The 23,878-nt window shown below is 39.6% G+C and overlaps 1 protein-coding gene and 1 long non-coding RNA gene across 2 annotated transcripts in view; one reads left to right on the top strand and one right to left on the bottom strand.

Annotated features, from left to right (window-relative positions):
• LOC102290550 overlaps positions 1 to 23,878 on the top strand; it is a 29,908-nt gene that overhangs the window by 65 nt on the left and 5,965 nt on the right. The window lies entirely within an intron of this gene.
• Positions 848 to 20,896, bottom strand: pik3cd (phosphatidylinositol-4,5-bisphosphate 3-kinase, catalytic subunit delta). Its single transcript, XM_005914945.3, has 23 exons — positions 20,275 to 20,896; positions 19,276 to 19,473; positions 18,302 to 18,530; positions 16,724 to 16,950; positions 16,223 to 16,399; positions 15,014 to 15,169; positions 14,452 to 14,541; positions 13,224 to 13,445; positions 10,131 to 10,227; positions 9,691 to 9,821; positions 9,327 to 9,377; positions 9,057 to 9,224; positions 8,173 to 8,294; positions 7,940 to 8,083; positions 7,725 to 7,824; positions 7,467 to 7,633; positions 7,021 to 7,130; positions 6,775 to 6,853; positions 6,512 to 6,679; positions 5,193 to 5,316; positions 4,844 to 4,989; positions 4,405 to 4,537; positions 848 to 4,318 (listed from the first exon to the last, which is right to left on the bottom strand). Exons 2-23 carry the CDS (start codon positions 19,414 to 19,416, stop codon positions 4,181 to 4,183), a joined length of 3,120 nt encoding a protein of 1,039 aa, XP_005915007.1. The 5' UTR covers positions 19,417 to 19,473; positions 20,275 to 20,896; the 3' UTR covers positions 848 to 4,180.

Here is a 23,878-nt window from a genome sequence, read left to right as displayed (position 1 = left end):
GATCTCTGTATGGCTGGTCTTTTTAAAGAAATAAATAAGGTGATGCCGGAATTAATACAAAGTAGTGAGAATGTACAGAAGGTATTTCTAGCTCTTCATAAGTTAAAGGAATCATAAATAGTAAAATAATATATTCGTTTAGGTCTATAAACTCAAGTTAAATTACATTCATGTGAGTTTGTGAGCATAAAATTATTTATTTATTGATTATTTCTTTTTAAAATTAGTTTGTTTAATTTTTTTTATTTATTTATTTTTATTTTGGAGGTTAACTGTGGTGTAGACTCTTTATGCCTTTTTTTTCAATACTACACTAACAAAACAACAGGACAAATTAGGACAAGACAGACAAACTGTGTATTTAAATACAAATAACATACATTCAAATAAAAAAAAAACAACAACACAGGTTAATGTTGAAGGTGTATTTGATGTGCAGTGCGTAAAAGCTGAACACAGGCATTACTTTTGTTAGTTTTTGGCTCAAGAGAGAGAAGAAAAAATAAATTAAACGTAGTTAATAACAATAATTATAACCATTATAAAATAAAATAATAATACTAATAGCCATCATTATCATCATCATCCTATTTCCTATTTCCATTGTCATCGTCATCTTTTTTTTGTTAGTATTATCATTCAACATATTATCATCATACATGTGGCTATTAAAGTATAAATGAGTCTCTAACTACAAGTTAGAACCTTATAGCTTCATATAGCTATACTTATATCTACACAAGTATAGCTTTTATAGATTGTGATTATAATTAGTTAAAAAGTTAAAAAGAAAAATAATACTAATAAAAATAAAAGTAAAAAAAGGAGTCACTTGGGTCAAACAGGTAGGGATTATGTTGTAATATGTTTTTAAATGAGCCTCACCGTCGCACATCTCTGAGCCACTTCCGTGTGTAGTAGTTTTTCAATAAGATACCTCAGGCTGTTCATCACCTGTTTTGTGTCTGGATTGTTCATTACATGCAAAGGTTTTTACTTCTGTTGCGGTGAAATTCGGCCATATATGCCCTATAAGCAAAACTGAATGTGACAACTCCTGATTTAAGAGAAAGCTCACAAAATCATTTTGCAAAGAACCACTCAGTTAGTTTTGCAGCACTTTTAATTGATGTCCAATGAAAAATATAATTTTCAAATTTTTTTGTTGAAAAAAAAAACAAAAAAACAACCAACAATTCAGATTCTTACTTTTCAAAAAGACATTCCTGCAAGAAACTTATTAGCCAATTGAATAGAAAAGTTGATACTGCTTTACCACTCTTAAATATTTCGATGAAATATGATCAAGTAAGAGAGAAAAACACAAAAAAGCAGTCATGGTTTTACATAGCTTCCACAGCATACTCATACTTAATACAGATAATCAGGCCAGACTGCAATATCTGTGACCAACATCTATACCAAAACAATAAACAGATGCGGACACATTTGTTGGACTTTATCACATCTGCAAAAACCACTGTACATTATCACAAATCACTTTATTGCCACTTCCTCAAATATGGAAGCTAAACTGCGAATGTTTCTAATAAACAAGGGGGCTACTGTGTATAAGGAGGTACTGAAACTAGTAATTTATGTTTGTAGTGGTGTTGCACACCAGACTGATATGACCTAAAGAATAGTTGGAGATAAGCAAGTCCCTCAGACTTGAAATGCTGATGAATATTTAGGGAGAAATGGAACATGGGGGTGACTTTGGTGGATTTGGCCTTTTTCCAATCAATCTGCCTATTTGAAGTTGCAAAAACGAGCGTAACATTCAGCTAACAAATGGCTTGGATTCTAGAAAGTTCTCCCTTTACACTCTGTTTACTGACATCATGTTTACCTCCTCATAACATCTGAAGCACAAGTAAAAACAGGATGCAGAGAAAAGTCTATACTGCATCTCATAATTTTTAGCTGCACGCATGTCAATCAGGGCAGAGCCTGAAACTGATTCAGCAATATACTTTACAATTTGCAAAATAAAAAAAACACACACACAACAAAGAGTAGCCCATTAATTCGTTTTTCCTGACTTAAACATGCAGTGCTTAGTGGAGCCCACATTGAAGGACACTGGCGAGCTGTATTTTAGGTCTGTTCCACAGTGAATCGCTCAGTAGTTTAAGGTACCTTAAATCCTCATGCTGTGTAATCTACACCTACACTTGCTCTAACTGTACAGAGACTTGTACAAAAAGTAGAGACCTTTTAAACCGTTTTGCAAAAATAAAAGAGGCTATAAATAGCACATTATTTTCTTTCATTCAAGTGGACCCTGCACGACTTACGGAATGACATACAGCATGTAGAGTAATGCAAATGCACCACAAAATGAAATGACACAGCATACGAGCTCACTTTAAATAAACGCCATATTTTACAGCATCAGATATGTCAAAGTGTGGTTGTGCTTGACACTGCAAGCATGAAATCGCCCTCATGGCACCTTGTACACCCATTAAAAAAATGCAATGGAGATCACAGTTTAAGTGCATATTTAAATATTAGAGAACACACACAGACACACACACACACACACACTCACAGATGCGTACTGCTCTTTCTAAGATCATAGACCTAGTCCAGGTTTACACTTTCAAAGAAGGCATGACATCAATACTGCATTTTGAGAAAAACATCCACAAGTCTATGGCTTACATGAGTCTACGGATTGTCTTATTCTGGGACCTGCTGAAGCTTTTTTTTTTCTGTTATTTTCACCAAACATATATGAGATCTTTGCCTTGCGCATAAAAAAAAATTGTATTTTTCTCCAGAAAAAGGGAATAGAAAAATAAAATAGAATTGTAACTTCAAAATCTAAAATAAAACTGATTACACTTTCATGGTGTCTTTTAAATATGACGCTGGAGTCAGCAGACAGTCTGCTTAGCTTAGCATAGTTAAAGCAAAGCAGCTAGTCTTTCTAAAGGAAACAGTCACTTTTAAAGATCACCAATTAACATGGACTGTGCGCAGTGCTGCAGTGGTGAGCACTGTCACCTCAAAGAAATAAGGCTGGTCTGCAGTGGGGGCTGTGGTGGAGTTGGCATGGTCTCCTGTGCGTATCCCTGTGAGGTTTTTCCTCCCGCGGTCCAAAGATATGCTTGTTTGATTAACCAATCATCCAAAATTGTCCATAGATGTCCATGGATGCGAGGAGGGACATTACCCCGCCCCTTTCTCAATACCACATAATATAAGCTCCACCTTCCCTAGTACCCTAAAATGGATAGGATAAACCTAGTATACTTAAATCTCACTTAAGCTAAAAGGCAAGTAAGTGTATTTCTTAAAATAAGAGTAGTATCAGGGTACCTTTAGCTATAGGTACACACAGCCTGGTACACAGGCATGTTTTCAAAATAAAAGTCCTACATTTTCTTAGACTATACTATAAAATGCTTCATGTGTATTGGCACATATTCTTCTTCAAGGCAACATTAGACAACAATGTTAGAACGACAAAAAGCATCACCTCTTTTTGAAATATTCTTTGCGACCTAACAAGTACATCAGCACTCATTAAGTAGTTACCACAGTTAAATAAAAATACAATAATGACAATATATATATTTTTTAAAAAGACACGTTTTGCAAAGATACAGTTGAAATGAGAGGAAATAACCTCATAACAGCTATCGTGGGTTGTAAACCGTACGAAAGTCTTGAGGTGAAACTGCTGTTCCCTGCCGAACAGAGCCTCAAGTCATCATAAAGTTCGTTTGCAGCTTGCTCCCTGTTGAGTAATGCAGTCGATGAGATGAACTTTCTGTTTCGGTGATTCATGACACTTTGCATGAGCAGGTGGTTTTCAAGTAGCAATTTCAGCAAATCAAAAACAGGTTTATTCTCTGGGTTGAAATGCTCCTCGTGGCAAAGACATTCCACTGATATATGGGAGGAGGATGAGTGCGATGGATTTTCTTCACTGTGAAAATACTTGTGTGTGTGGAAGTGATGCTCCAGGATTATCTCATTATCTTTGGATGCCTCTGCTTAGTTGTTATTTACCACATACAGGCCACTGAGATGTAAACGTTTGCTAAAGAGCTTTTCAGAGTCTTTGAATTCCTTCTGTCAAGTAAAATATTAGACTGTGTTTATGTGTATAAGTTAAAAATCCATGTATTTGGCTGGGCCTCATGTTTCATTGGTTCAGTGTTCTTCATGGTCTATTATCTTTGGCCAGTGAGTGCATCATCCAGTTGACCTTGGTCTTCCAGCTTTCCCGCAAGGCTTCGTTGAACTTTACTTTGAAGTTCTTCAGCGCCTCGTCCTCTGTTTTGCCCAGCGCTAAAGAGTCCTTTTAAAAACAAGAAACCACTAATTATTAACATTGTTGTCATTCTCCTCATAATCATTAACTGCTACATCATAACTGTGGCATACCTTTAGATACTGTATGTCTTTGAAGGACGTGAGTTCAGGTAGCCCCGCTGCCTTCATCATGGCGAAGAGGTTGACAAACAGCGTCCCGTTCCGACACAGGATCTTATAGGCCCGCTCACAGTACTCCCTGAACCTGATGCAAAAGATGCAAAAACAAACACGTTTCATAAGTTAGCAGAACCCCAGAACAATCCATCCATCCTTTACTGCTTATTCAATTCAGGGTCACAAGGTGCCTGGTTCCTATGCCAGGGTACACGGTCTATTACAGGGCCAAGACAGACAACACAGACTCCACACAGAAAGGCTCCAACTGACAGGTGGATTTAAACCCAACACCTTCTTGCTGTAAGAGGACAGTGCTTGCCACTGCACCACTGTGCCACCGTCTATAACTATAACTACGTACGTGTGTTAGAGTTACATGTTTTTATTGTACCTCTCAAATTTCTCACTGTTGTTTGTTCGTCCTTGCTGGATCACGTGGACAAAGTCATACGTCAGGATAAAAGGCACGCGCTCCCTGTTGATCCCGAGTTTCCGCTTGAAGTTGCCCAGGAAGTGCCCGAAATCAATGTGGAACAGCTAAAAAGCAAAGTCTCACTTTAGTCACTACGTCTGAGTCTCCCAAACACTGACTGACCTAAACAATTTGACTCCAGCATGTTTCACCAAAAAATTATTAGAATATTACAAAGCACATTTTTTTTTACCAACTCCAACCAAAAACGTTACACATCAATCAACAACATAATTTTGCTGAGATTCAAACGTGCAGTAAATCTTACCTGTCCAGTTTCCCTGATCATGATGTTGTCATTGTGACGATCTCCAATGCCCAAGACGTAAGTAGCTACACAGTAGCCAGCGCAGGACAGTGTGAACTCCTCTATCGCTTGATCAAGTTTGTCCCTGGTGACATAAAAGGTCACAGAAACGAGGAAGCAGAACGTGAGCGAGTTGTGTTCTTACAGTGCTTTCACACTTCTCTTATATTTCCTATATCAGCCTGCGTTACACAAACGCAGCCATGAAGCAGAGTGTCATCGGTGACAGAGCATATGAAATGTTCAAAGAGGAGTTCCTGTGGCTGATTAACGCCTGATCGTCACATCCTTTCGCAGCCTAGACGTGCGGAGGGTTCATTGTGTTTTTTATACTAATTTTCTCACGCTGCAGTGTCCGGGCTAATTATCTTTGTATTCTGTGGGGCCATCAGCCTGGACACACCAACGTGAAGTACAGAGGCTTATTCATTACTTCTTCAAGGAGCTTTTAGAATAGACAAGACCTTCAGACTGTCTGGCATCAAATAAAAATCTACTCTCATTTAATGCTGCTAAAGATGCTGCCAGCTGGGGCACTTTGTGCTGCTCTATCCGGTTTTAAAATGCTACAAGGAAAAAACACTTTTAAGAAAACAATTTAAGTAAAAAAAAAGAAAAAGAAACTACAAGATGAAGCAGTACTGTTTGCTGCTCACAAGAAGTGAAATATTTATATCAAACTATGCAAGTTTTCCTGAATGGGACTGGGAATAGGATGAAGGCTTGTGTGCCTTAAACACCCTTTTTTTCATATTCTTAAGTCTTATTTTCTGTCCTTCCCCTCCCCCTTCTTTTCCACATGAACAAAAATGGATAATTGATCGCAAACATATTATTGTTTTACTTAAAAAATATCAATACCCATCTGTGGCTCAATATACGCGGCTGCTTTGTGCTAAAATCAAGAGGAGTCGATGAAATGATGAGATGCCGCTTAGGAAAATTCACATGATGTTATCGCGAATTTCAAATTGAAAAACTTCTTTCTTGACACTTGACAAGTCAGCACTGTCCTAGGAGGACTTGGGGAAGTCCCCACAACAACCTGAGGGAGGTTTATGGGGGGAAAAGGGTGCATATGCGGATTAGCTCACCCCACTCCTGCTCTGTGCCTTCTGTGTGGTTTTATGTCATGCTTGGCTGTGTGTATAATGCACCTAATTTGCTTTGCTTTTTGAGGTTAAATAGGGTCATCACCTCTACAGAGTGTCTACACCAAATAAGATGACAATCGGAGAGCTTCTGAGAGTTGCCATTGTGCCGGAGTTCATCGTACTCACTCGGGATTCTTCGATTTGAGCCAGTTAAGCAAGGCGTCCTTGTTGAAGGCAGCGGTAGCGGCGCTGTTGCTGCTGTTACGCTGGATGTTGGCAATTGTGTCAGAGTTCTTCACAACCTCGATGAGCCCCATTTTGTTCCCGGTCGACAGGCAGCCGTACGGGATCATCCTGTGTTTGCCAAGTCGAAAAATGAACAGCGTTAAGGCTGGTGGACAAGATTTCCCCGTGCACAAGAGGCAATTGGTGTAAGAACCAGCTCCTACCTGAGATCCAGACCTTCTTTCTTCCACAGATTCTCCATGAGCTGGATCATCTGCAGGGTCAGCATGTCTTGTCGAAGGTCTAAAGGTGACAAGGAGAAATTGATATATCTAATCCTAACTTTTCTCTCGCATGACTCGTTCCAAACCCACAGTTTTTATCTTCCCAGCAGATTTGAATGTGCAAACCAGCCCTTAAACTAAAACAGGCACCTTGAGAAAGGTATGTTCGACCTTCTTGTCTCTTACCATCTCCATTTTTGAAGATAATGCCCACCATGTCTCCTTCAACTGCGGGATTCTTGAACATCAGCCAGAGTGGCTTCATCTTGGAGTCCATAAATCTGCATCTATCAGTACTGTAACAGCAAAAATGCTCATGTTCATTTTCATCCTTGTACATATATTTTTGCTCAGTAACTGATATCCCTTGTGATTTTTTTTGTCCAGGACGACACTGACAATGCACTCATATGTTTGTAGGAGGGAGAGCTGAGAGTAAGTTGCTGTGATCCTGAATCTACTGAAGAGTTAATTTCTCCGTGTACCACTTAAATGTATTTTTTTTTATTCAGTAAAGCCAGAAAAGGAGCCAAAGTGGCCTTTGCAAAATCCAATAAGGAGGACAATAATGCATAAAACAATTATGCTCTCTTGTGTGCGTTTGCATTTGTGTGTTTGTCTGGGCCACTAACCAGATCTCAGAGAGGATGATGCTCGGGTTGAGTGGTGACAGAAGGTCTGACAGGGCCTCCAGGTAGGACTCTTGTCTGATACACTGCTTCAGGTCCTCTGCCGTCACCTTCTGGGAGCCCAACTTGACAAAGTCACTCAGGGCCTTCATTTTGCCCAGAGCCTCATTCTGAGTGTGTGAGAGTTAACACAGAGACTGAGAATCAGTTGAAAACACACAAGATCAAAGCGAAGGTGAGTAAGAATCAGGAGGTGATTACCTGTTTGGTTAAGAGCTTGATGTGATGGATATTTCCCCTGCAGTAGGCCTCGAGAATCAGGCCAAAGCGCAAACCCACAGATGCCACATGAGTCTCTGACCTACAATAGACACAAATCTCCAGTCAAACAAAAAGCTGACTCGATCTTGTTTTTCTTTCTGCTCCCTTTTTTCTAACTAGCTTGTATTTTTTAAAGCTAGCCCCTTCTCACTCACCTGAGATGCCAAAACAGAAAATGTCCGATCCTCCTGTTGGACAGTGCCCGTTCCAACAAGAAAGTGGTAAGGTCACAGTCCAGGTAGGACTCGTACTTCAGGACCTGGACCAGCTGGATTAGATAATGAAGCAGCTCATCATCACTGTGTGCAGAGAAATGTGGCTTATGCGGTTAACAGTCACAACACAGCATGCCTGGCACTGTAAGCTTCTGAAACAGATGTGTGTGTACCTGAGCTTTCTGAGGCATCTGATAGTGAAAGAACGAACCGCTGGGTCGGGAAAACTGTAGTCTAAGAGCTCCAAGGCGTGGATGGCAGGGAGGTCTGGCCAGTTCCTCAGTAAATTCACCATCTGAGGAGAATCCAAGAATTATTTTCTAACATGATGAGAAAAATCAAGGAGATTTTGACAATTTGAAGATTAAAGCAGGCTGCTGATGTTAATTCACAACTCGATATTTCTTTCTGCGGCAGTGACATTACTATAATTTTGCATGATTCACTGTTAAAACATTCCTTAGTTTTGAAGCTCCAAAAACCTGTAAAGTCACACATTTTCTTGCTCTTGTTACAACAAAGGTTTACTGCAAGACCTCTGTGGTTGGTAAATATTACCAACATAATATTATAAATAAATATTATATTACATAGATCAGAGCTCGTGGTTGCCTGTTTTCTATAGATAGAACTTTATTTTGAAAATGTAAAAGAATGAAGTACAGCTGGCATTCATGGACGTTTGCTAAAACAAAATAAAACACCCAATATAAACTATTAGTTGTCTGTATATAAGAAACTAAGAATACATACTGATATGGATATGTGTAACTGTAAAGAATTATAGACCCTTCACTCACACACACAGATACACACTTATCTACACTACATAGTATTCATCCCAGTTTTAATCAATAATCCTATATAGACTATCATTTCAGATGAAAAATTTGACTTTTTTGAGCTTTTTTCTGATTCGTTCACTCCTTGTTTGAAATTTTGGCCACTTTAACCCTTAAAGCTAAGCTAATCATCTGAAACAAAAGGTTTTACATCTCCAGCTCGACTTACAGACATCCGTGAAAAATACAAAGAATAAATAACGCTTTACTCGTACCTGAACTACATCCTCACGCTTATTCCACTTGGTGATGAGGAGGAGCTTGGACAGACTTTCAGGATAATGATCGCGGACTTCGGTGCGGAGCTTCCACAGGAGCTCTTTCTCGTCCTCGAAAAACTCGGTGTAGTTTTTGTTGTCCATGAATTCTTTGAGCTTAAAGTACTACGGAGAGCACACGATCCACACACAAAGTTATTAAATTTTCTGCTTTAAAAACAAAACAAAAATTCTAACTATGTAAAATTTGTCACATGTGAGTCCTACCTCGTCTTTAGTGGCTAAACTTAGATCACCGTTCCTCTCCATGTCACATATCTGAAAACACGTGAGGATTATTGCTTGGACTGACTGTCATCAAACAAAGATCCAAATATGTACTTCAGCCTCAATAAACATGACACAATAATTCTGTGTAAAATTAAAATGAAATACATAAAATCATAAAATGACTTATTCAAATAATTCATCATTAAGGAAAATGTTTTTTGGTATAAACTGAATACAAATCCTAGAAATTTCATTTAACTATATTCCATTAAATTTAGTAAAATTTTACACTGTACTTCACGTTAGTTCACCTTTTTTTTTTTTAATTGTAACTTTTGTGTAGTCTTTTGGGAGATAGTACCTTTTCAAGTGGAGGGTAGTAGAGGGGGTGTGGCCGGATGTTGGGAAAATGAATGAGAAGTTCAGCGGCGCTGTCCACGTTAGGGTTCTTCTCAACAGTTCCCATCGGGTTCAGCAGGTCACTTTTCTCATCTGTGATAAAAACATCATATATGAAATGATGAAATGTTCCATTTGGTGGAATCTTCTTCTCAGTTTTTAGTCTTTCGTCTAAGAAAACCACTCCCCCGCCTGGCAAACAGGTACTTCAGCATCTGCAAACAGGCTATCTTATTGCATCATAAAACACAAAATGTGTCACTATGTGTGATTTGGGCGGCAAGACGTGTCACTCTGGGCATTTCAGAAGCTCTCTGCGTGCTTCAAAGTGTTGTGGAGGAGGTGTTTTTTTAATTTTTTGAAGAGGATGAAAATGTAAGAAGAGGCAAGGCTGAAAAGTACCAGGAACACACGGCCATGTGGATAAGTGGAACTCCCCAGTCTTCAGCTGGTCCTTGTAGTCAAACACCATGGTGTTCACCCAGGCTATTGGACAATCCTGAAAAGACAAAGAGAGAAACTTTATTGTTTCACTTCACACACCATCTTCAAGCTTGAGGATCTTGGAAATGGTTTAAAACTGAGTCAGAGAATGTAAAAGATGTACAGAGGAAAACGAACCTGCATAGCTTGCAGCCTGAGCTATGTTTCCTCAGTTGTAATAAAATCATGTGCAATACTTGGGCAATACAAATCTTTTATATTTCAAGCTCTTTCCTCTCTGAAGATAAAAACGTTTGACTGAGAAATCTTTTTTTTTTTTTTTGCATCATAAAAAATTAAAATCAAGATTCTCTAAAGGCAAAGCTTTTTTATTCTTTAATCTAAAATGCTTTGAATAATTAACCATCTCCTGCCCAACATGTGCTTTATTTTAAAGGTTCACTTGAATTCAAAACTTTAATATTCTAATTGCAATAAACACTCTGAACCTTGATTGCGGTATATTTAATTTAATTCACCGTTAGACTTAGAACCGCCTCCAAAAACATGACAATAAAACGTTAGGCGAGTGATTCGTTTGTATTTCTAACTTCTAAAGTTCTCTATAAAAAGAATTTGGGTTCCAAGAAATCAGTAGAAAAATGACTTCCATTATTTCAGTGTGTTAAAAACAACAAAAACACAGTTAACACATTCAAGTTAAAAAAAAAGAAAGAAGAAAAAAAGGCAGTGCACATAAACAAGAGCGGCTAAAATAGCTCAACTTCCGCCAGCCTTTCTGCCGTCTGGCTGCAGGACTTCTCTTCCAGGCAAACAAAGAGAGAAGTGGCTCAGAAAGCAGAAGTGGTCTTAATGGCTATAAAACACACCTGGGCTACATGTTTTGGAGGTCTGCACAAACTCGAGCGCACAGCTGCTGCGTCGCTTCAAAACAGAAGATACTGCGACTACAGTAAAAGGGGAGTTTGTTGTTCTTGTTCACTGTACCTTTCATTGTATACAGGGGAGGTTTGTGGGGGCTCTTTCAAATGTGGTATTTGAGTGTACTGCCACCACTGTAGCAGCTGTGCACCGTCCTGAACAGGACATATTTTATATTCATTTATATGACATAAAAGGAGCTGCTGCAAGAAGCTGCTGAAGCCCTTTAATCCAACTTGCTTATAGTTAAATTAACATGTTAAATTTTGCATGTATTAATAAAATGAGAGGTAATTTGTTTGCTAGTAACATGCCGAGTGGAGCTTTTTTAACAAACATTTGTCATTTCGACCATAAACAGAAATGCGTATGGCATCGGTGTCAATTAATTAATTTTATCAAAAGTATGTTTTTTCCCCTCAGGTTAAAAGTTTAAAAATCTCTCTATGCTGGAAACTTCTTGTTATATAGAAAAGAAAAGAATAAATTCTCTTAAATTACTAATAATTAGTAGCTGCTCATGAATTTCTGTCAGTTGAATGACTGATTCAGCAGTTAATGTAATAAATGTTTTAAAGATAATTGGTGCATTAATGTCAGATCAGGTGTTATTGTCATTAGTATCTACATTTTGTGCTTTTTTAAACTATATTTTTGGGCCTTCCTTGTGTCAGGATACAGGGGAAGACACACTGTAATTGGATTCTGGGTGTATCTGAACTTTTTGCATTAGCCAAACAAAATACAGGTGTCCTGCTGAACCCAGTCAGCTAAACCAGCGTTCAGTTACTGACTGGATTTTGGAAAAAAAATTACTCTTTCTTGGGGTGTTTGCCTTGCAGACCTTCAGGTGTCCTGATCAGCCTTAATTTTTCAGTTTAACAATTACACTGAAGTGTCGCCCTGGTATCACATACTTCTTAGTCAATACTAATTATTTTCAATGATGGAGCTGTAGCTAAACAATTATGTGCTTATCTTAGTGTTAAACCACTAGTTTAAACCACAAATTATTATGATTTTTTTTGTTTAGAAATAAAACTTCATCATAAGCGGTAAAGCTTTGTGCAAACGATTACAATGCTTTTTATATTATCACCATTATTACTATGTGCTCCACTCTTTAAAATGTAATTTCACATCATTTTTGCATGCTTTGCCAGCCATGTATAAATGTATGCAAAGCTATATATAAAAGCTGTCTGTCATGCTTATTGTTGTAGGCGCACGTGTGCCTTTGTGTGCAGTGAGGTTTCTTTGTTTCATATATATATACACACACACACACACACATATTTATATATATATATATAAATCCTGTGTTGTGTTTGTTTGCCTAAAACATCAGTGAGAAGTAGGTCTTTAATCCTCAGTTTGATATATATCTTTTATAAAAATGTAGCCGTTTGCGTGGCCCATTAGTGCACTCCTTCACTCATTCAATTTTTGTCGTAATGCGATATACTAGCAAAGAGTCAATCAAAGAGAGAGTTTGTCTTCTGCTGCAGCCCTTACAGCAGAATAAACCTTTGAAAATGCAGCCGAACAATTGTTAAAACAGCTAGAAGAGTTGCAGGTGTAAATCCAACTACATGGATTTAATGTGTGCACCTTTCTTGTGCCTTTCTCTTTGTTGGCTTTTCTGAATTCATGCTTGTTAATCAAAAAAATGTTGCAAAGCCCTGCTGTAGATAAAATTGCTTTGTAATGTCTTAATCCCCCTCCCCCTCTAAGCTGTCAGCGAGCATGTAAATTTAGAAGGTAAAACGCTCAGTGTATATATATGTGTGTGTGTGTGTGAGAGAGAGAGAGATGAGGGCTGTGAAGATGAATTTAGAATTCCTTGAAAATGTTAGCCAATTCCTTCCTTCCTTGGACCGATGTGCAGATAAAAGGGCTGAAGCGGATGAAGTGTTAACCGCAGCCTTGCCACTAAGCACACTTGCACAACCCGACGCAGCAGAAACAACAGACCCACACAGAAGCTACACGCACTACACACAAGAGAGGAAACAGATCTGTTTGTGCTTGCGAACAAATTCACACCACCAGCCCAAAACACTGGCCTACTCAATCGAACGAGTAGTACGCTGAGACCCCAAAAGCACCACGAGTTACTGACACACTCACCGCTTTCTTGTTCTTCTTTTTGGTGCCGCGGGGCTTCTTGGTCTTTTCAATGACGCCGTAGAGCGCGAAACACAGGCGGCTCATGCGGGGCAGGTCGGCCACGTTTATGTCAAACTCCAGCTTCTGATTCCACAGCGGCTCGGAGCTCACTGTCACCTCCGAGCTCGTCACCACCTTACAGAGCAGCTCGCTGCCATGGAACAGACCAGCCTGCACTACAAGCTGCAGGGGAACCACAGATACACAGTAGTGATTAGATGGAGGCAAGACATGTGGTTTGGAAGCCGAAGACTTTAGCACTTTAGTGTGAAGGTGATTGTTTGTGGAAGATTTACAGACTTCACGAGATGATTCAGAGTTTCCTGTGTAATTCGAGCTATGAGTCAAAGAGTTTACACATTCGTAAGCGCAAACAGGTCTCCGTGCAGAGTCAGACACAAATGAAAAAACAACCGCCAGAGACGTAATTTAATACTGCACGACCATTAAGCTCCTGCCTTTCGCCAAATCAAGATAGTCCGAATTAACATTTACAAAATATATGAGCTGATTTCCCCCTTTCCCTCCAGGGGATGTGTTTTCAAACCTCTGCTTGACATCCACAGACATGACTGATAATTATGCGGCAGGAAAAATTAGTCATGAGTCATGATGCTCTAAGGCAGCAGCACCCAGGAGTGCACTTGCACTTAATAACCCATCCAAACAGTAATGTAGTTAGTTATGAAACAGAATTACAAAGACAGACACACATTAACAGAGTTCCCACTCTTTCTTTCACTCTTTCTTCTGACACGGAAGGGTGAGCATGGAGTATCAGCGGATGTTTCCACATCCTTTGGCTGTTCTCGTACGCTCACTGACAGTTGTCAAATTTTGAGATAGGTCAGGAGCCCGTCTGCAATAGTAACATGCAACGCCTTCAAAAAAAGAAGTGCATTTGAAAGCGAAAGAGGGAGAGCATGTAGTCTGTCTTTTTTCTTAGAATCTAGGCCTCAGAATGAGACGTAAAAACCAGATAGACACTCCCCACTTCCTGTTTTGAAGTTTTAACCAACCGCCTTGATGAATTATGGGAAATGTGTGGTCTGTACCATGTGACCCCCCTTGTCATTTACATGTCAGCCCCGCTGTTCCTACAACTGAAATTGAGATATTGGTAAACAAGTGAATGCCACATTTCATTGAGCAGCAAAGTGAGAGAAAACCCACGCAAAACCACACCGACCTTCATTCCCTCGTCTGCATTGACTCGTTTGCCTTGCACCAGGTGAATGTGGAAAGGCTCATTGATGGACCACAGAGAGGAGGTGTTTTGCTGTAGGAAGAAGTCAGAGGAAAAAAGGGAATTTAATTTCTCACTGCCTTGCATTCACACGGTTGCTCCAATTTCCTGTTTGGCCACAACTCAAAAAAACGAAAAGAGGGTAGACGCAAAGTAACATCTACTTTCAAAAGAAAGTTGGGGGGGGGGGACTTTCTAACTGAAGACAACTGCCAAAAGATTTTTAGCTGCTTATCTGACGAGCTTCAGATAAACGTTTCAAAACATTATAAAACGATATTTTTTATTATGCTAAAGCAGTTCCAACGTATGCTGCATGCGCAACTACAGCAAATGAAAGACAAGCCGTCAGATGTAAATTATCTACACCGAGCTGCGTGGCTTATTTCAAGTGTGCCAAAGTCCGCAGGCTAGTCGAGTAACAACTGCAAGAAAAGAGAAAAGGGGGAAAACAAGAGCATGTGCTCCTCTTTTAATGAACGACAGCTACCGCCTGACCTCTTACCTTCTTCAGTGGCAGAGGAGGAGGTCTGGATAAGGAGCGACTCTTGTACACCTGGTTGCACATTCTGCCCTGCTCCTCCTGACATTTGGTGACGGTGGAGTAGTGCACCATGGTGAGGTGGGGGTTCTGGCTATTTCTCAAGCACGAGAAGATGTACTGAGGAGAGAGACAACAGAAGATTTACTGGCACAGCCATCAGTCAGTTCACCCACAGATATTTCCCAGTGTTCTGATAGCGCTGGTTAGCTCCTGAAGGCTGTTCATTTGCTGTAGGTTAATGCAGCTCAAATCTCATTATGTGTGGATGGATGCAGTTCCTTTCTGCAGGGCTGCTATACAGATATGAGTCACCCCTGCAGGTAGTTGGAGTTTCAAAATCAACAGTGGAGTCTCCGGCCACCAAAATCTTGACTTAGCCTACTCCTAACCGACAGTCATTTCAGTTATTATGGACCCACCTGCACAGGCTGAACGCAGACAAACGACACTAAACAGAAACTCGCACACATTCACAGAGAAAACAACAGCTTGTCTAGAATATAGAGAATGCAATTCACAGTTTCAACAAAGATCAGCAGAGAAAGTCCAACTTTTCACAGTTCGTTTTTCAGTTTGTGAATAAATAGATAAACCTTCATCTTAAAGGCGCTGTGGGTTAATATGTCAAAGAGCATGTGTATTTTTTTTTTTTAAAGACGGATGCTGATATGAAATAAATTAGGTAGAATAGTTCATACTGAGTCTAGCACATGCCCACAGGAACGAGGAGGATAAAGGCCCCCTAGTTGCCCTCTGAAACACTTCTTTGTGGCAAAACAGAAAGAAAAATGACATCTGTGCTGATTATTTGTTAGCACATTTTTATGTCTCTCTGCAACTCGTCTAGAAGTGAAATACAAAAGCTATCATGGCAGAAAATGAGCCTGAAAGAAAATTGGACTCTTGAGAATTATCATCCAACAAAAACACAAACCCAAAATAAAATTTGACAAACCTACACAGGATTTGCCTCAAAGCCACAATACGAACATCTAAAATTTCCAGTCCAGAATTTGGGGAAAAAACAAAAATGGGACTGAGTCATTAAACCAACAAAACCAACTGTGAAAAAAGGGAAATAATTAAAGTGATAAAGTAAAAAAAAAAATTATATGCTGCATTTTCACACAATTTTCTGCTCCAAGAGTTTATTTTATTCGATTAACTCACTTTGAACTGACACAGTGGGTGTTTCCCATAGATGAAATCCCATCTCCCGTTGACCTGTAAGGTGTAGTCTTCAGGTTCCTGTCGCATTAAGCGGAAAACGGTAGCCTTCTTCTTCAGAGCGCTCTTCATCAGAACCAAGGGGAGGTCATGAGGGTCCTGCTGTAGCATGAAGCTTTCCTGTAAGAGCAACAGACAACATCATTCAAATAAAGAGTACGGCTTTACAGAAAATCTTAAAATTGCTGCTTGTTCCTGAGTGTTGTTTTGAAGGTAGTGTTTATGGTGTGGGAGGGGGCTTTCCAAAGGTGATCACATTTACTTAAAATCACCTCCACAATGTGTCTGCACAAGGTGGAACCACAGTTTTTCCAATCAAAGCTACTTTGCTTTTTGCGGGTTCCCTGCTGCCCCATCATACCAGAACATTAGATTTGATTAGTTTGAACAAACTGGACTGTATGACTCATGACAACTTAAAAAAACAACAACTGATGAACTCACGTCAGAAGCCTCAAACTTGACATTAATGAAGATCTTCTTGCTGTTTTTTGTCTTGAGGCTCTGCGGCAGGGAGCAGCATGGCTCCAGTTCACATGGGAAGCTGTACTCCATCCACTTCTGCCAGGGCAGACTCTGTCGATCTTGAGCCTTTTCTTCGCAAAACGCCCTCATCTTGGTCCGAAACTCATTTACCTCGTCATTCTTCTGAGCTTCAAACTCATGCAGACCTGGAAAGTTGGTTAAAAAGTAAAAGGAGAACTTAGCTTATCATTTAATTAACTGAAACACGAAAAACTTTCAGATGAAGAAAACACAGAAAAGAAATTATGCCATCAGAATAGCAAATTTTCACTGACTAAATCTATAAGAAACATAGGCTAAAATGTAACAATGCTATTAGCCACGTTTAGCTTTAAGTCTGTATATTTGAAAACTTTATCCCTGAATTTTTCAAAAGCTAATTACATGTAAAATATAAGTGGAATCATATTATAACTATCTAAAGAATAATTATCATTACACTCATAATATATTCAGAATACATGAGAATATAAGGGGGGTTGCTAAACAAATAAATTAGCTTTAGCTAGTTAGCCTAGCCGAGCCCTACTTTTTCAGGTTAGCTACATTAGCTTATAGTATCTTTGGTTAATTCACAGAATCATTATTTTTAATTACTGTGAACCTACTGTAAAAACCAGAAATTCCTACAGCAGTGAAAAAACAAGAAGGCTTCTGTCATTTAATGATTACTTTTGTGTAATATGAATGGCAATGGCTGTAAAATCTATATCTCAAATTTAAACCTTTACATTTTTCAAAGCTGTGAAGCGGGCCAGATTGAAATCTCTGCTGGTCAGATTTTGGCCCCTAGGCTTTATATTTGACATTATTGGCTTATAGCTAACCAGCAACCTGCTTTACTTGTAAAAAAAAAAGAAAAAAAAAAAAAAAAGACGATTAGCATCGTGGATATACGGTAACTCAGAAAGAAAATGCTTTTTTGTTAATAGTTCCTTCTTTTGAGCAAAGTGTTATTCTGCTAACTTTCTAGTCTCCGAAAAATAAGAATACTTTTGTTCCAATTAGCATTTTAACTCTGCCAAACCAAGGCTTCAAAACTACAACCACAGCAACTTTTCATCAGTTCTCATGCTGTAAGTGTGCTGTGGCGCTTGTTGCAGGGGTCTGGATCAACAACTGAGCAAAAGAAGACATTTTTGTGGCACTAAGAACATAACACAGCCACAGTAATGGTGACAAGTGGAGGAGATCAAAGCTGCTGTGCAAACATTAAGACGTTATCTGGATGAGTGTTGCAAGTCAGAAACTCTCATTTCATTTCTCTTTTTTAAATGCATACAGTCACTTGTTCTGTCTGACTCTGAGAAATCTAGTAGACTGGGCAGTAATTCAGGGGACTCGAGCCAGACTGGAATATCTCTATAGCTTAATGACAAGAACTCTTCTCTGTAATCATGACTGATTTAATCTCATAGAACAGTACCACAAACCCTTAAAAGCAAACAACAAAAAAACAAACAAAAAAACCCCTCTATAGACACTGCAGAGGCCCACCTTTGCCAATTAACAGGCTGATTTGGGCATTGGTGAGTTTCTCCACCCGGTCGCCCTCCCTCGCCACCAGCCTCAGAACACACATGAAGGGCCGCACATCACTTATGCGCCTCGATTCTTCCTCCAGCTCTTCCCTTTCCGCCGTCTCGTTGATGCAGGTGAAGACGTATCCATCAGGATCGCCGAGTCCACAGAACAGGGCCTCACTTCTCGCATTTTTCCAAACCATCTGAAATAAGAGACAAGAGGGATAAATGAACACAAGAGCCCCAGTTTTGATGAGCTGCCATGCCCAGTTTTCATGAGAAAAAAAAAAACAAGACTGTCCAGTTACTGTTTTCAAAATTAAAACAAAAGCAAATGATCCTCTGATTAATCTAATGAGCTGAAATAAAGCAAGAAAATCATTGTTTCTAAAGCTTTCCTAAAATTTCTGGTGAATTAGCAATGACTGGAGGGCTATTTCATCTATTAATCATCCTAACAGCATCCATGAGTATCATTACCTAACGCAGCTAAATCAAACAGCCCGTAGTGGCAGAAGTGTTGGCCCGTTCAGCAGCACGTTCACATTTTAACAGCAGATCTGCTTCGGCAGAGTGCTGGCTGTGTTTCCCAGGGAGGAAAGCTGCAAGCTCCCTCTCTGTCGGAAGCATCAGAACCGGGGAGCATTGTCTGAGCGGGGGCTGCGTTTTAATTAGTTTAATGTCTGAAGAAAACATTAAGTCAACCAATTTGTTTAAAAGCGTATTATTGTGACTGACAACAAGATTTTGCAGTCTGAGCGTCTGAGCTGTTATGCTGCAGTCAATCAATTACAGTCTCCTGGAAATACAGTGCTCTCTAATAATAGACGCAACGTGTGATTACATTACACATCCACATATCAGTGAGGAGTTGAGGTTTCAGAGACCCTTTTAAAAGCAGATGCCGATGCATGTGAGCGTTGGGTTGGGGTGGGAGGGACACTGTACCTTTTTGATGCTTTTGATGGTGTCGTTTCGAGACACGGGGAATTTGAGGAAGATCCCAGTAGGCAGCAGGAAGTCCATGTTGATCGCCTGGTCCCCCTCCTTCTCCCACTCCTCCTGCATCCCATACTTCCCTGGGGGCATGGTGACGGCCTCTCATTTACTGCCAGCTCCTCTGCTGCTCACCAGAACACGAGCCGGCTGTCCACACACAGAGCAAGCACAGCCGGGGTTAATATGTCCACTATTAACAAGTGTCCCTGCATGAGCTGTCTGCTGTTTGTTCCCAAAACACTGGATAATGCATCTTTAAGAGGTTGTAGTTGAAAAAGGAAGAGGACGTGCAGGTTGTAAATAACGTGAATGAATGGTAGCTTATTGAAGGGCCTGGCCTGCACCTGATCCCCTTCCTCCTGATGGTGATATAAGAGCACACAGATATTTAAAAAAAAAAAAAGATTAAGACGACCTGAGTGTTTACTACGTGCAGTTCTGCCTTTAATGATCAAAAGGAAATATTCAAGGGTCAAATCAGGTGAAACGGCGCTTAAAGAAACTTCAGCTTTCTGGTACATCTGCTGAATAAAATGCAAATCAGAAAAATGGAAATGTGCTTCTGCTTCCCGCAAATGTAACGAAGTGTGTGTGCAACGAGAACAAGTAGGGTTTGCAACGTAAAGTAATTCTACACTATTGATTTTCTTTGGTAAGAGGAAACTTGCGCTGTGTGCGCTGCATGTGAATAACAGATGTAGGCTGACTTGTGCCCACAGCCTAAACAATGATAAATAAATAAATGTTAAGCTTTTAAAATGAAGCTCACAGGACCGGATGGATGTCAGATACGCTGTGATATATCTGTATATTTTGAAATGAAAGGCTAGAATGGAAATAAAAAGATACGGCGCATCCAATCCAACACGCAAACGTGACGTTGCGCCGTTGTCAGTAAAACTTGTGTCATGGCGAAAGCCTTGCCAACCTGTTAGCGCACACACTTGCCTGTCAGCTCTAGAACCCGGTCATCTCTTCATGGCTTTTCCCTCTTTTCCCCCCGTCTTCTTCTTTTTGTTGTTTTTTATCGCAGTGAAGATGGAAGACGGAACATCACGGAGACGTGGGTCGCTCAGATCCGGCGGCTGCAGGATCTATCCGTAAGGAGGAGATGAGCAGGGTGAGGTGCTGTAAATCCGAGCGCTCGTACGGCTCCTGTGAAGCAGCGGAGTGCCTCCCTGCCTCGGTGCTGTGCGCTGTCAATCAGTGGGGCGCTGATGTTGCGCTGACCCTGACGGATGAGCGGCTGCGCGCTGCCTCACCAGCTCTCTCGCTCTCTCTCTCTCTCTGCGCGCGGGCCAAGGGACCGTCCGCCAAAAGTTTGCGCGAAGTGAAAGTACACCGCTCTCTCCACCTCCCGCCCTCCTCCTGTCTTAGGTGATGTATGTAGGAGACTTTAAAAAAATATTTCAAGCTAAAGAATGAAACAATTAGCTAAAACCAATTTATAAGAATTTAAGTAGAAGCCAAATTAGTCGCAAGCAGGTATGAGGGCATGTTTGGTGTCTGAAAAGTGAGTCACTTTCTGGAACTTTCACGCTATTAACGCTGATTTAATTTCCGTATACAGGCAGCAGGGGAGCACCTGCGTGAGTAATATATATTATATATAATATTATAATATATATATTAATTATACCATAATATATATATATTTATATATATATATATATATATATATATATATATGTACTGTTACGTTCTGGTCCCGGCAAGTAAATAAACGTAACAAATAGTTGTCACACGTGACTACAAAGGCAACGTGGGATTTGGAAGGTAGCGGTGTAGTGGTGGAAATCTTTCAAAGTAGCAATACCACAATGTGGATACACAAAATGATCCCCCCCCTCCTGAGGGGAAATATTTGAAAATCTTGTGAGGGATGCAACATTTGGCTTGTTTCATTCATGAATGAGTGACATGAACGAGACATATTTTTGAGTAATAGGGACATAGTTTGTAAGCTGATGCTTTAATTTCAATGATGGTATAGAAGTTAAAGAGCAGTCCAATGCAACCTTTTTGGCTTTAAGGAGAAAAAAACAGTCTCACTTATTCTATAGACAAACTAATTAATCAGTTATTCATGTAATAAATCTTTAGATTAATGAATGAAATCATCATTTTGCCTCTTGATTTGGCAACATCATCAAATTAGGAAAGTTTTGCCAACCTTTCAGTGAGGGTAATAAAACATAAGTAATTTATTAAATGAACAAAGATAAATTTAAGTAGGTTATTTCCTCTTTTGATTTCCTTCCACTTTTGCGAGTTTCACGAGACAAAATAGATCAGACGAGGCTTTTAGTTTTTGGAATTCACACAGAGTTTAATTCAGTACATTCCCAGTTATTTATGTCTGAATTTATAGCTGCAAATAAATGTAAAGAAGCAGATATTTTGTGGGGGAGGAAAGACAGTAGATTCCAGCTGGCAGCCAGTCAAACATCTTAAATAACAAAATTAATCGTGTTTCTTCAGACAATTTTTTTCTTCTTCTTGAAATGTTGCCGTCTTCTGTCAAAGTGAAAATCTTGCTGGGAAGCCTGCCTTCCTGTTTTCTTATATCTGTTTAAGACTATTTGTACTTAAGCTTTACCACAATCAGTGAACAAAGACACCGCGCTCATCATGGAAGTGGATCCCGAACCACGGCGGTTGTACTACCATAGAAAGGGGAAATGCAGGGGCCAAAAACAACAGCAGCGTGACTTTACAACTGTTCACTAACTAACATTAGCAAACAGACAAAACAGGTTTTTCTTTTCTCTGAATTCTGTGCCAGACTTTTTCTTAGCAAGTCACATAACATGCAAATAAATAGATGATCTCAGTTGTGTTTGTTCAGTTTGGTTTGCAGGTGTTGATATTTCTGAGTTGTGGTCTGGTGCTGCTAGATACGTTGGCTTCCTGTTTAATGAGAGGCTACTGTCTTGAGCACTCAAGAGCTACAAGATTCTGATCGGTATTTAGAGAACACACACAAATATGTGTTTGTGAGTTCACCTCAGACCAGCTGGTAAACCCCCCCCAAAAAACAACAAAAAAACAGGAAGTGATTGTGCAGAAGAGAAACTGTTTGGCCAGATCGGCAGACTGAAAGCATGAATGCTTCCCACCCTTTGCCCCGAACGGAACTATTTTTCAACTACGAGCCAGAAAAACCCCTCGACAGTAAACAAGCTGCAGAGCTGAATCTCGTAGCTGCCTGATAAATGCGCTATTCATCTCAAATCTGATGGCAACTCAAGATTAAACTCAAATTAAGAAAACATTAGAGTTACAGTTTCGATAAAACTGAAAGTATAGCCGTTAATCAGGCAGTCCAACACATGGCACAATAAAAAAACAACAAAAAAACACCAACAAAGTTTAGACAGGAAACTTTTACAGTCATCATATAAACACATGTAGTTTGATCACGTGATGTTCAGACGTGTGTGCCTTGTTTACCGTCTTTAAGCTTACCCACAGTTCTGTGGTGCATCAGGAAAAGGGTCTTGACTTCCTTTCTGTGCGTTCTTAAGAGCTCGTGCTTCTTTTTTTATTCATGTGCTTTTTCTCTTATTGTCCCTCGACTTTCTTTCTTAATGGGTTGTGTAATATACGACAGAGCAAAGTGGCTTGTCAGTACTATCAGGTCCCCATTTCTGTGGTTCAGAGAAAGCCGCTGTTTAACATCGGTTTGGCTCATTTATGTGACAGAAATCCCCACCAGTTTCACATTCAGGTAGAAAATGAAAGTTTTCTTCTTTTTTTTCAATCCACTAGAGAAGTCTATCACCTAGATGTGATTAAAATGTAATAAAATGTGCTGAAAAGGAGTCGTGTTTTCCAGCTGGCATAATTTAGCACATTTGGTTTTGAGTTCACCCACGTTAAAGCAGGTTGTTCGCCGTCTAGTCACGATACTCAGAGCTTCTTTGCATCACTTTGACTCATAAGATTCCCCACATGGTTTTACAGTCTGCAGCCAAAACTCTGCTGCTGCCCTTAAAGATCATCTCACGTGAGGTCAGACACAGATGAAAAGAGATTTAAATGCTACCTGTGAGTTTCGTGACTTCTCCAGACACCCAATGTAGTTTTTGTGGAACTAAAATTGAGTAAGAGATGAGAAGAGATTTGAAGATGAGCCCAGTTTGGTTGCAATAGAGTAAAACATTTTAAAAAGAAGCAGAAAGAAGAGGAAACCTTACATTAAGGGTGTTGTATTTGGTATATACATTTTAATTCAATTGATTTATTTAAAGGGAACAGTGCATATTAATGAACAACATGTCACTTTTCACCTGCAATCCCTGCCAGGTCAGAGCAAAAAAAATAAATAGGAAAGTTAACACAACATCAGACAGTGTACAGCAGTATGGTTCAGACAGCAATATGTAAAATTACAACATGAAAATTCACAGTACAAGAAGAAAACACATAACAACAAATAAATATAAAAACATACAGCATCAAAGATGACACATAAAATTAATGGTAACAGATCTGATTCCTCTTTAGCCAGTTCACTTGTTATAGCAGCACAAGACACAGGAAGAAAAGG

Source organism: Haplochromis burtoni, unplaced genomic scaffold, assembly GCF_018398535.1.
Source record: "Haplochromis burtoni strain Fernald_Lab_line unplaced genomic scaffold, NCSU_Asbu1 Contig_9, whole genome shotgun sequence".
Lineage (NCBI taxonomy): Eukaryota > Metazoa > Chordata > Actinopteri > Cichliformes > Cichlidae > Haplochromis > Haplochromis burtoni.
The sequence above is the reverse complement of the archived record's forward strand: the minus strand, read 5'-3'. Positions and strand labels throughout refer to the sequence as shown.

What these genes read in the sequence shown, in the direction of transcription:
- pik3cd (XM_005914945.3), bottom strand. Translation starts at nt 19,416, where the DNA reads ATGCCCCCAGGGAAGTATGGGATGCAGGAGGAGTGGGAGAAGGAGGGG. An exon ending in ACCCACTGTGTCAGTTCAAA is followed by an intron (nt 15,170 to 16,222) that starts GTGAGTTAATCG and finishes CTCTCTCCTCAG; the next exon opens with TACATCTTCTCGTGCTTGAG. An exon ending in TATCTTCAAAAATGGAGATG is followed by an intron (nt 6,854 to 7,020) that starts GTAAGAGACAAG and finishes TGTCACCTTTAG; the next exon opens with ACCTTCGACAAGACATGCTG.